The sequence below is a fragment of the Patiria miniata genome, unplaced genomic scaffold (genome assembly GCF_015706575.1).
Source record: "Patiria miniata isolate m_02_andy unplaced genomic scaffold, ASM1570657v1 HiC_scaffold_1, whole genome shotgun sequence".
Taxonomy (NCBI): domain Eukaryota; kingdom Metazoa; phylum Echinodermata; class Asteroidea; order Valvatida; family Asterinidae; genus Patiria; species Patiria miniata.
In genome coordinates this window covers 22,055,791-22,069,561 of record NW_024037047.1, presented here as the reverse complement: position 1 = coordinate 22,069,561, position 13,771 = coordinate 22,055,791, and the positions used below count along the sequence as shown (strand labels likewise).

The following is a 13,771-nucleotide window of genomic DNA, read 5'->3' as shown; positions in this document are numbered from 1 at the left end:
TAACCCCCACAGACCTGGGCCCAATTTCATGGCGCTGCTCAGCACAAAAATTTGCTTAGCACAAAAAAAGTCTGGCTTATAAAAGCAGGTTACCAGCCAAAAATCCATGTGATTTTCATGCTAAGCAAACAAAAGCTGAACACTAATCACGAGCAATATACTTCAAATGGAGTTTTGACTGGTAACCTGCTTTTATAAGCCAGACTTTTATTGTGCTAAGCAAACCTTTGTGCTTAGCAGCGCCGTGAAATTGGCCCCAGTCCACAGAGCATGTTGCAACACGTGCACTCCTCTCCAGTGTCAGACTTCATGTTCCAGACATGTGTGTTATATGTAACTGCATGCACGTCAAACTTTTGTTAGGGGCTTAATGGATGCATATGTACCAAATCTAGTAGGAGCAAGTTTGACCAAGGAGTACTGGTTGACTTGTGACGTGACTAAGGCTTGTATTTATGCACTAATAGCAATGTGTGAACATCACAACAATAGTCAAAATATCATCATGAAATTCTTGGTCCTGGCTTATCTTGCTGTGCATTACGATCCTTGCATCTCCTACTAACCAGCACAGTAACCGACCTAGACAAGTCTACCTATCGTTGACTAGCGTGGGTCCAAGCAAAGTTAGTCAAACTACATGTACAATGTATGGTTAACAGCAGTTTGCTCTCAAACTGACTAGCATGGGTTCAAGCATATTTAGTCAAACAATGTCAACTGAAGTTTGCTTTCAAACAACCCAATGTGGGTTCAAGCAAATAGTCAAACTATGGTAACCAGCAGTTTACTCTCAAACTGACTAGTGTGGGTTCCAGCAAAGTGAGTCAAACTATGGTTAACAGCAGTTCGCTCACAAACTGACTGTCGTGGGTTCAAGCAAAGTTAGTCAAACTATGGTTAACAGCAGTTTGCTCACAAACTGACTAGCATGTTTTTTTCAGCAAAGTTAGTCAGAACTATGGTTAACAGCAGTTTGCTCTCAAACTGACTACCGGTAGCATGGATTCAAGCAAATTTAGTCAAACTATGGTAACCAGCAGTTTACTCTCAAACTGACTAGCATGGGTTCCAGCAAAGTTAGTCAAAACTATGGTTAACAGCAGTTCACTCTCAAACTGACTAGCATGTTTTTTTTTCAGCAAAGTTAGTCAAAACTATGGTTAACAGCAGTTTACTCTCAAACTGACTAGCATGGGTTCCAGCAAAGTTAGTCAAAACTATGGTTAACAGCAGTTCACTCTCAAACTGACTAGCATGTTTTTTTTTTCAGCAAAGTTAGTCAAAACTATGGTTAACAGCAGTTTGCTCTCAAACTGACTACCGGTAGCATGGGTTCAAGCAAATTTAGTCAAACTATGGTTAACAGCAGTTAACTCTCAAACTGACTAACATGGGTTCAAGCAAAGATAGTCAAACTATGGCAACCAGCAGTTTGCTCTCAAACTGACTAGCGTGGGTTCAAGCAAAGTTAGTCAAACTATGGTTAACAGCAGTTTGCCTTCAAACTAGCCATGGGTCAACACTCACTTTTTTTTCTTTCTCCGGTCAAAGTCGCGCTGCTGCCCGCCTGAGCCCAAACCCATGGAATCCTGCGAACTTGTGTCGTCCATGTACTGGGCTGTATTCACAAAACACATACAAAATCCAAGTGAACGATGCATGTATTCCACAGTTGATTAAGTTCCTAAAGAAAGCTACGGCGAACTTGTAATTCTGTGACAGCATTTTACCTTGTGTTGAGGTTTGTTATTCATGGTTAATAGTTCCACATTGACAAGCAGAGCATTCTGTTCAAAATGTTGAGTTAAACCAACTGAATCTTCTCAGAACCACACAACTCACTAAGCGATATCATTCACATGGTGTTACTGGAAACCTCCCATTCATTGACAAGAACAAGTAAAGATATTTTTTGATTAATTTTGAAGGAAAACCAAAAGTAGCTGCTTTGTAAAATACACAATCTCATATGATGCTGAACTGCAAATAGAACAGTAGTAGTAAGCTAAAAAAAAACAATAATATTTAAACATGGGCGATGCAGCCAAAATTATAAAGCAGACTTCAAAACTTTTGCCCAATCCAAAACTCATTTAAAGAAAATGCGTTTAACCATTTGAAAAAATGTGCAAAATGGTAAGTCACACAACATGCCAAACTTTTTTCCCTACTCTACTTCACATAAATATCTAAACTAATATCACTTCTGAAAACTACACTATCAAATTGAAATATTTCTGTGACAAGCAGAAAACAATTCTCTTCCATCAGGACAAAATTCCTGCCTCTTCGTCAGACTTCCATGAGGAGTTCTTAAGAGGATAACCAGCAAGTACAAAGCGGGCAATCTGTGGATACAGCTGGCTTATCAATTACCCACAGCCAAAGCAAAGCTGGATTGAGTTATGCATAAGCAGCCACGGCCAGTCGATCTTGCTTTTAAAGTAAGCTGGGAATTCTTAACTGTTGAAAACAGTCACTTGATTGATTTTGACTGAAAGGACAACTTGGCACAGAATGCATGTTTGCATAGGAGGGTTAATATACCAACGATACTTCAACGGAAATTGTAAAGGATAAATTGTTTTGAACATTACTTTTAGGATCCAACATTCACATTTTTTTCACCTTGATATCTACAAATGTACATGTATATGTCCACAAAACTTGTTTCTAAACAATAACTTCAGAAACATGTGTTCGACTATTCACTGAATTTGCATGCCACACTATAAACAAACAACTAGCACAACAGCGGACAAGAAAATAAAAAGGAAAAAAAAACAATGAATGATGCATTATGGGTATTAAATGCCATCCCAGTACCTTCATAGCGCTTCCACAGCATTGCAGCTGCATTGTGGGAAAGGTCAACCAGGGGTCATATGTGAAAGGTGGCATATGCGGTTGGAGTAATTTTTTTTGTGTGGTCAGTTTTAAGAGGAAAAGGAAAAAGTTTGGGGAATGGATGGAATTAAAGAATACATGGATTAATGGAATTTGTGGGGAATGGGTTGGAGGGACATGTTGGTTTTTGAGGGGAGGAAGGATAGGAAACAATATGACATTGTGGATATGGACGGAAAAATGGGGGAAAAAAGTGAAGATGATAAGAAAATAATTCAATCAAGAATGCTAAAGTCTGCATTAATCATGAATAGCATTGAAACGACCAAAACGATATCAAGTTTTTTCTTTCTCACAATCAGAATAACAGATATTGGTCTCCTTTTTCCAAGTAATACTAAAAATTGGCAGGAATATAAAAGATATTTCGATAATTTGTGTCAATGACCATTGCAGTTTAAGCTCAAAATGCAATACTGTCAGTATAAAGTCTATTACTTTCACATTAGGCATCATGATCACAGCAAACTATATACAGTAAGTACTGTTATTTGTTCCATGTTTAGTGAACAAAGCCAATCATACAGGTAGTTGCAATAAACATACAGGATTGGTATTTTTGTTTTATTAAAATGATGCACAGGCCTTTTTCAGTTTTTTTCTATTGTACTACATTGTAAACACAATTGTGCTAATTCTACATGTACATGTATCTGCAAGTCACTTTGCTCCAACCTTTCATCAAATTATAAAACAATGTGTGCAACTTGATTGAACTTTCAATCCTGTACTAACGAAATTTCAATGAAATGTATGCTTTGTTAAAATCAGTCTTTCACTTTTATGGTATGCTGGCCGTCCGGAAATTCATTGTTTGGAAAAACGGGAATCACCGTTAAAGATTACCTTGATAAATATCAATTCGACAATATTTTAAAAGACCTCAGACTACCTTGGATAAAAGTTGGAAAAGAAGAAATGGTGAAAGTAGATGTACAAGAAAGGGAAAAGAAATGTTAAACATGCACAGAAATATGAAAATTAAAACTGGTCTGAACTGGTTCTGGCTGGTTCCAACTGGTTCCTTCTACAAATCTCTGTATAGTTCATGTATTTCCTCTGTGTAATCATGTGTTTCTTTTCACATGGTTTTTCCCTTTTCTAAAGCTTTGAGTACATTTGAGAATGTGTGTTTGAAAGGTGACAGAATTCATGGTGAACATGTACCGTACATGTACATAAACCAGACCAGTTCAAACCAGTTCATGCCAGTCCATACCAGATGGAACCGGTCACAGGCTCAGATGAGATGTGAAAGAAAGGCAAATACAAGGCGAGTCTGTCCTCGGCGAGAAAGGTATGACAGATGGAGTCAAGTCGGGTGACATTTGAAGATGAGGACAAAAGGTCAAAGGTCACAGTAGAGGAGGTCAAGATGGGGTCAAATTTGTTCATACCAAAGTAAAGGCTTGTGGGTAAATTTATTTTGAGATTGGTATTTTTGATCAAGGCAAGGCGAGAGCAATCAAGTTAGGGGGTCGGACAAAGACAAGCTTTTTCATGACGTTACTGAAGTGATTCATGCATATGCATGTTTTGTATTCTCATTTGCATACGTTGTTGATGTAATTGGATTGTAATCTTATCGATATAATTAATCAGCCTGTAACTATTGCTTAAATAAAAAAACAACCAATATAGGAGCAAGATTCTTTCAAACTAAGGTAATTTTTTGGTCCAAGTTAATGCAAATTTGCAAATAAATTGGGAGGGAAGGTCCAGCCCGATACTGCCACTTTAAAAATCAAATCAAAAAGCGCTGCAGCAAGTGAAAATAAAAAGCAAAATAGAATCAAGCGCACACAGTGAACACATCTTTCATTGCATGCCCACTTTCGCTTCAAAACTTTTGACATTCTCCATTCATTTCACTTGCTGAACTGTGAATCTTGCCAACGAAGACCAATGCAGAGCAGCGATCAAGGCATCAACATCCAACAAAACGGACAGTAACACTACAGAACAAAAACATGTATAAACGTACAAAAACTCAAGCCACAAACATTGTGCACAGCACACACTGCATATTTTAACTTTGAATGTGAGCAATAAAATTGTGGTTAAAGTTGCGTTTCCCCATGCTGTTTTCACAGCCAATTGTTACTGTCTGAAGAGGGTATGTACACGTACATGTATATGTAATATTCACACTGTTTAAACACTAACAAGCCACCATAGCCAGTCAGTCAGTGCATATGGGCACAACTTGGATACATTGGCACAAGACGCACCTACGCCAAAATGGCGAAAACCTTTCCCTTCTGGGTCACTGTCGTATTCCCTGAGTTTTCCCTGTTTTTGTTGTGTTTTTTGCCCCCACATTGCCTGACTTTTCCCTGACTGTAAATGGAAAGTCATTTTCAAGGTTTTCCCTGATTTCCAGAGTGGCTGGGAACCCTGAACAATTTTTTTTCACCGTTCTTTAATCAGGCATGCAACTGGGAATTTAGAAAAAAACGAGGAAATTCCAAACCACACAAGACTTTGTACAGTGTTTTTCAATTTGTAATGGCATTCATGAGAAGTAAAAAACAAGGAAATCAGCGGATCTGAGTAAAAGTTGCATGCCTGTTTAATCATTCCTTGAATGAAGGTTACGACTTTCACAGGTAAACTTAATCATAGCTTGACAAAAGAGAATATGGAACCTAAAATGTATAACAAAAACAACATTGAATGATTTTGTCAAAGTGATTCAAAAATAATAAGAGTTAAAATTAATGGACTTTGTTGGAACAAGGGCATGTTAGTTTTGCCATTTTTTCAATTTTTATGACAACGAACTTTACAGACGGGTGATGATAAAGAAACGGGATTCTACTTGAATTAGGATTTGGGCAAATATACTGAGGAGAAATTAGTAGAAGTTGTAGGGGTGGATAGCAAAAGCATGGGACAGTATGGGGAAGTTAGTAATTATTGCGAATTGAATGGAAGACAACAAAAAATTATCTTTTTGAAAAACTCCTACTTAAACATTTTGGTCATGAACTGAAATATGAATCAATTGTCGCTTTTATCGATTTCACTAAAAAACACTTTGAAATTTTCACAAGAAAAACAAAGGGTCGTCAAAAAAATCTGTGATTTGCCAAATCAAAAGTTACATTTGGGCCCACAGCATTGCCCCATAAATAAAAAAAAGGCTTCAAATTTGAATATTATAGGTGAAAAAAATATTAAGCAGCAGGAATTGAACAAAAAAATTAAATTCAAAATGAAAGAGCAAACAAGTACTGAAACAGAAAGGGACTTCTTTGTTAATGTCAATTTTTGGTTTGAATTTTGTTTGTTGGGGTGATTGTTTGTTTGTTTGTTTACCTTTCTCGCTCTCGCTGTAATTGCCTTCCTTTCCCCTGCGTAGCGAGCCGGTCTTGTCACCTCTCTTGCCACCAAATAACCTACCTAGCGAGCCCTTCAGGCCCGGCCGCTTGGCCTGCTGCTTGTGCAGCGAGTCCTGGCTGCTGTTGTTGCTGGACTGGGGGCTCGGGGTACTGTGAGAACTGTCCAGGGAACCCCTGGGGGAAACATGGAAGGAAAACCAGTTTGGACCGGTTAGAATCAGACTGCACCAGGTCATTCAGGTTCAAACCAGTTTAAACCACTTCATTTCAGTATTGAAACAGTTGAGACCTAACTGTCCAGGAACCCCTTGGGAAAAAGGATGGGAGATAAACCAGTTTGAACCAGTTAAAAACTAGCTTGAACCAGTTCATTCAGGTTCAAACCAGTTTAAACCGCCTCATGTCAGTATTGAAACAGTTGAGATCTAACCCTCCAGGAACCCCTGGCAGAAAAATGATGGGAGGTATAGCCAGTTTGAACCAGTAAAAAAAAACTAGATTGAACCAGTTCATCCAGGTTCAAACCAGTTTAAACCACCACTTTTCAGTATTAAAATTATTGAGATCAAGGAACTTCCCATAAGAATGGAAGGTACCGGTAAACCAGTTTGAACCAATTCAAATCTAGGTTGAACCAGTTCATTTAGGTTAGAACCAGTTCATACCACTTCTTTCCAGTATTAAACCAGTTCTAACCTGACTGCTCATGGAAACCGGTGGCAAGGTCCCTACCCAGTTTTAAAGCACACTTTTACAACTGCTCCATCAAACCCCATATAACTTATTGGTATTACCAGTTTGAACCAGTAAACCAGGTTGAACCACTTCAATTACCAGTACATGTAGGTAAAAACCAGTTCATCCCACTTCTTTCCAGTATTAAACCAGTTCTAACCTGACTGTTCATGGGAACCGGTGGCCACGTCCCTACCCAGTTTAAAACCACACATTTACAACTGCTCCATCAAACCCCATATAACTTATTGGTATTACCAATTTGAACCAGTAAACCAGGTTGAACCACTTCAATTACATGTACATGTTCATGTAGGTAAAAACCAGTTCATACCACTTCTTTCCTGTATAACACCGGTTCTGGAACCGGTGGCCAGGTCCCATTAACCGGGTTATAAACCACACATTTACAACTGCTCTACCACACCATTATCCCAATATCTTATTCATTGTTTATGTTGACAGCGCCTGTACCTTCTCTGCTCTTGTTCATTCCCCTGAGCAGTGATAGCAGCAGCGATCTTCTCTAGTTGCTGCGATCGCGGCGATAGCGGGGTAGTCCTGGGCTGTGATGAGGTCTGTTCCTCTGTCACTTCCTCCGTACCCCGGAGAGGCTGCAAGACCCAAAACAAACGATTACAAAAAATCAATCACCCTGCAAGCAGGCATGCCACTGGAAAATTTTTAAAAAAACGAGGATGCTCCAAACCACACAAGACATTGTACAGTGTTTTGCATTTGTAATGGCGTTCATGAGAAGTATTAAACAAATGAGGAAATCAGCGGATCCGAGGAAAAGTTGCATGCTTGTTCAAGGTGACACTTTGAGAAAGAATGACCCTTGCTCTTAAGTTCATCGCTTGAGTCCAAATTGAGTTAAACTCCTCTTGAGTTTAATAAACAGCATCTACGTGGGCAAAAAAAATCTGCTTCTAAAATGTTAATAATCATTGCACGCAATTAACTTAATAATTGGAATATCCAATTTAAGATACACCATTTGGGATATTTCTAAACTGCTCTCTGACGATTGAGATCGAGTTTTGAATTTCAGAAATTTCGACATACGGTTCACATGTATGTCTCACATACAAATGAACTGGCAGATCTTGGCCAAATTGACAAAACTGAGCTATTTACAAAAATGTCCATGTGTATTTCAACAGCATCTTTTTGGGGCATCACTGACATCATTAACTTCTCCTTTTCATTAAAAAGTGCAACATTACATACTTCAGTTATTTAAATGTAAATCATACGTATTGTTATAGCACTTTCCATAAGGCAGCAAATTCTCATGCTCTAGGTATGTAGTTTACCATCATGCTACTCGACGTGTACATGTATGTTAGTATGGAGCGAGTGCTGTGATGTCACAGGGTAGCTGCTTAACAGTAACAGGCCAAATGAAAAATAAATGTCGTATCTTGTCCATGCTTTATGAAACATCTTTTTACGCAAGACATCAAAAATTATGGATGGAGTTATTACTGAGATGAAACATCCAAATTAAAGAGGTTGTGGAATGCTCGAAAACATTTCCGTCATTTTTTGGGTATATGTAGCCTAAGGTGTGATGAAATAAAAACGAATGTTATTTCTGTCATGAAATGAGTACAAAGGGTACTTTTGAGAGCTATTTTTCAGGTCCTGTTTCGACCCGAACGTGCAATTTGTGTAAAAGTCGTCGTTGCGGGCAGCAAACAAAACACAGTAAATCGTGACGTAATAAACAGGACTCGTTTATGCTACTCTGCATCGGGAGTCCTGTTTATTACGTCACGATTTACTGTGTTTTGTTTGCTGCCCGCAACGACGACTTCTACACAAATTGCACGTTCGGGTCGAAACAGGCATGACAGGACTTGAAAAACAGCTCTCAAAAGTACCTTTTGTACTCATTTTATGACAGAAACAATAGTCGTTTTTATTTCATCACACCTTAGGCTACATATACCCAAAAAATGACGGAAATGTCTTCGAGCATTCCACAACCTCTTTAAACATATGAAGGATCTGTTGTAAAAGATGACATTGGCAAAAACGCCATTTTGGCTCATACGATAAGAAACTTTTGGAACAAGAAACTTTCAATTACTTTTACTTGGCCTTCAGTTCACGGTGCACATTGTTATTGGGTATCTTTTCGACTTTTCAAACCAAAAAATAATAGCAATGCTTATGATACATGAACAGGTTAAACACTTTTTTTTTCCAGCAGAGAAAGACATGGGAAACAGAAGAGAGAATAATGACTATCTTGAGTAGAGAGACAGGGATGGCACAGAGTAAGTGATTAATACAGAAACGTCCAGTTGAAAATTCAGAGCGACAACATGGCAGCATTTGGAGTTTATGAGGGGGAAAAAAAGAATAAATGGGACAAAAATGTTCATGGATGGAAGACTGCAATCAGGCATGCAACTGCGAATTTAGGAAAAAACGAGGATATTCCAAACCACACAAGACTTTGTACTTTGTTTTCACTTTGTAATGGTGTTCATGAGAAGTAAAAAACGAGGAGATTAGCGGATCCGAGGAAAAGTTGCATGCCTGTGCATTTTCATCAAAGCAGAGGTGAACATGATGCAGGTGGTAAATGGAAAAGAAACTGTCTGTGCCAGAAATTTACACTTTTTTAACAACAATACATAAGCATCTTAGCTTGTTTAAAACCCTATCAGGTTACCAAAAAACATTCCAATTTAGTTTATTGATTAATGCCATACGAGAGTATTTATGTGAAATGTGACAAGCATGCACACTGCAATCCACAATTCCAAAATCAAAAAAATCAAAAAATCAAAACAAAACGAGACCAATATCACGGCCCGGAGAAAGTGCACTTCAGATGCAAGCCTTGCAAACCAAAGAACCAAATCAAACATTCTGTTGGCTCAAACTCGAAAAGAAAAATCACGCCTCGAGCAGACTATTGCTTCAGCATGTTTTGGACTCTGTGCAACAACATGTAACGTGGCACCTTGTGGACTACTCGCGAGAACTTACGAAAACTTACGAGAGACACGGAGCGTGTGCGAACTGTTTGCGTGGTTATGGCAGCAAATACGCAAGACCCATTTTCATTACCCGTACCAGGAATGTAGTCAAGTCAATCACAAGTCCATCAAGAGTCCATCACAAGTAAATCACAAGTCCAATCACAAGTAATAGTGGATGAACAATCCGCTCTGTTCACAAGCACCCCCTCACCGGCAAAGGAAGTACAGTTGGGGGTGACCGCCCGACGCCATCTTGCCCGACTGCAATTCATTTGCCGCGAAGCGCGGCCACTGCATGTACATAGTACAAATCCCCTGGTGTACGTGCATCACACACAAGGAACGGTGCGCATCAACCAGCGAAATGTCCCGCCCATGGGACGTTGTTGTTAGGTGAAAGGGCGCCCTCTTTTGGTAGCGCACGGAGCACATAACCAGAAAGAATGCCTTTGTCGAAACTCATTTGAATAGCTTGTGAGTTGAACTGGGACTGGAGGACTTGTGATGGACTTGCAGGGACTTGTGATGGACTTGACTACATCCCTGACCTGCACGCCTTCGTAGAGGAGCGCACTTGAGTGCAGTCGCGCGGCAGCAATGGCGCTCGTGTGTCCTCCAATCGCAGTACTGGTTTGCGTTTTGCCGCTGAGGGCGCTGTCATGCACAGAGTCCATTCAGGTTGGGCTTCGTACGAAGATGAAGAAAACATCCCGTGCAACAGGCAAATTGTTTGGTCTTTTTTTTTTTGTCTGGTTCATTTTTCAGTCAATCATTCCATCATTCGGCAAACAACGTGCGAGAGCAAGAAACGTGTGTTCTCAAACCTTGCGGCCTCTTTGCCAATAGTGAAGCTGTGACTCGGACAGCGACATTGAACGACTGTACACGCCTTTGCGCTACAAAGCATAGTACCACGTCAATAAAAACATGGAAGGGGTGGGGCAAAAAGAGAAAAGGGGGAGTAAAAACAGGGGAAGGAAAAACACGGACAAATTTATACAATTAGCGACAACAGCAAAAACGTCTACCCGTTGCTAAATTTCTACGACGCCACATGAACAAAAAAATTGAATGTAAATAACGGTGAAAAGCCGGCAAATTGTGCCAAGTGCTGAATATTGCTCTTGCAATTGCTAAAAGTGGCATTTAAACAAAACAAAAACCAACTCCAGTCTTAAAATGCAACAGACCTAGAACTCCCAGACTTCTAGGAATTACAAATGTGGCAAAGACAGCCAACTCTCGCATTCAAATTTTTCAAACTCTAGGAATGTTTTCACAAGGCACGGGGATGTGGAATTTCATGACGTTCTGTTAGGAATAATCAGGGCCCAATTTCATGGCGCTGCTATCACACGATTGTACTAACAGAGCCTCTGTCTTTTTCACGGAGACTATAAGCAGTAAGCACAGCAAAAGGCTGTGCTCAATAACTCCAGAGGTAAAAACTGCTTCAATGAGTGACATAACAATAGAAACTCCATGCGTGCGCAACCATTAGCTCGCCCCCAGCATGAAATAGTGCTTTAAAGTTAGCACAATTTTCGGCTAAAAGTAATTATATAACCGACATACAGATCCTTGTCATTTGATTGGTGGAACTCACATCACGTGGCATTTGTTATTGCTCCCATTCATGCCGCGGCTCAAAAAGTACTATCCGCCCATGGGGAATGGGAAATACTATTCAACAGTTAGGATCATGACGCGGTATTTGTGTGCAAATGCGTGCTGGTGTGCGCGTTCAGCGTTGCGCGTATTGTTCCAAAGAGCCAGCACTACAGCGTTGGGTTCAACCATTTTCGTGAAAGGGTGGTTTTGAAGAGAGAAATACAGTTTCCTCCAGTTTTGTATTAAAAAAAAGTTCAAATATATCAAATGACAAGGATCTATATGTCAGTTATATAAAACAAATATTGAGTGGCTTTAAATTGTGAAATGGGAGGAATATTATCGCTCGGTAAAATCTGGACTTTTCCAGTTCACTCGGTTTCGCCTCGTGAAATGGAAAAGTCCAGATTTTACCTTGCGATAATATTCCTCCCATTCCACGCTGAGCCACTCAATATTTGTATAATGTAAGCACAACTTGTCTGCTAAATGGTTTTTTTTGCAGCACTGTGAAATTGGGCCCAGATGTTTCAGAAATTGCCAAATATAAAACAAAATTATAGCCAAAATTAAAAAGCTTTTAGTGATTGATTAGCTCAGCAGCTAGAGCACTGAAATTGCAATCTGTTTTGCATTAGATGCTTCAAATCCAGTATTGTTTTTTTTTTAAGCAAAGCTGACAGAAGTCGAAAAAAAAACCATTCTGCTTGCATCTGTTGGTTCAAATCGAGTACCAATTTTGTTGTTTTCGCTTGAGGTGATTAAGTTACACATAACTCTGCTTGAAAACCAAAGCAGCTCAAAAAAGTAAGCAGCATTTTAAAAACCTTTTTTTTTCGCTTTTGGAGTTATCTCGTTAAATATTGCGTACAAGTGTCTGAAAAAGTTGATCTACAACTGCCTCACTGTATCGAGTGTAGACCAATCCGGCATGCTACCAGTTCTATCACGAAGGCCCCCTTCAATGGCGAAAGCATTGTGCTAGCTATTGTTCAGGTAATCCATCACAGTGCAGTTGCTTTGGTACCATAGCATGCACAGTGGTTTATCCATTGAGAGGGGCCTCTTGCGTGTACAGTGATTACGTGACAAGATTCGTCTATAAGTTGCAGATTCAGAACAACCTCCCTGTATTCTCCCCGTAACGATGTAGTGATTTCATAACTTCGGTTTGGTAGATTTTGGGAAAGTTATTCAGAAACGTGAAACTAATCCCCGATACAATGGGCCTGTTGTGGATGTTGTTCATAACTTATCCCGGATGCTAAGCAAGATGACACCAGAGTCAAGTAAAGACTTTGGCTGACGCCGTACCTGGGCAGTAGAGCCAGGGCCCTCACCCTCCTCCACCGGCCCGTCCAGGCCGGCCAGATTCGGGATCTGCGGCTGACTGTAGCTGTACTGGCTCCCCAGCGCGTCCACCGCGTTCCCCCTCCTCTCGATCCGGGGCGTGGAGTCCTCGCTCCCCGGGGGCGATATTCTCTCCTGGTCCGTGTGCATGACCATGCTGCCCGGTAAGGAGCGAGTCAGGTTGCGGGGTTCGGTGTTCCAGTAGTAGCGGCTGCGGCCCGTGTTGACCTGGAAGAGGTCAAAGTTGTCGACGCTGCCGGTGCCTACCCGGTGCTCGATCTCTTCTGCCCGCTGCTCCGTTGAAAATTTCTCCTCTTGGATTAGCCTGAGGATGTAATTCAACAAACCACAAAAAACGTGTGAGACTAAGGTCCAAATTCATGGCGCTGCTTACCGCTAAGCAAATTTTTGTGCTTACCATAGCAGAAAAAGTTGCTAACCTTAAGCACTATTTCACGGTGTGTGTGTGCTAACCGTCGCGTGTGCATGGAGATTTCTATTGTTACGTCACCAAGTTAAGCAAATTTTTCCTAGGAGGTAAGCATGCCTTTTGCTGTGCTTATGCTTACGGTGTCCATGAAATAGACAGAGGCTCTGTTAGCATAAAAACGTGTGCTTAGCAGCGCTGTGAAATTGGGCCTATTTCACATTTTGAATCGAACTTGACACCAAGCATTTATGGAAAAATTTGGCAGATCTGAAATGTCTGCCATGCTTGTGAATTTGAATACTCTCTGTGGTGTCACAAATTCCAATACATGTTTGCAATCATGCCAACCATGATTCACCTTGTATTGTAGTAGCAAAGTCTGTCACGAG

The 13,771-nt window shown here is 40.2% G+C and overlaps 1 protein-coding gene across 2 annotated transcripts in view; it reads right to left on the bottom strand.

Annotated features, from left to right (window-relative positions):
• Window positions 1–13,771, bottom strand: part of LOC119725563 (liprin-alpha-1-like) — a 51,400-nt gene that overhangs the window by 9,622 nt on the left and 28,007 nt on the right. For both annotated transcript variants that reach the window (XM_038197024.1, XM_038197032.1), the window contains exons 12-16: window positions 12,917–13,277; window positions 10,816–10,887; window positions 7,464–7,603; window positions 6,232–6,428; window positions 1,531–1,621 (exon numbers count right to left, since the gene is read on the bottom strand). In XM_038197024.1, coding sequence (XP_038052952.1) covers window positions 1,531–1,621; window positions 6,232–6,428; window positions 7,464–7,603; window positions 10,816–10,887; window positions 12,917–13,277 — 861 coding nt within the window. The remainder of the gene's footprint in view (window positions 1–1,530; window positions 1,622–6,231; window positions 6,429–7,463; window positions 7,604–10,815; window positions 10,888–12,916; window positions 13,278–13,771) is intronic.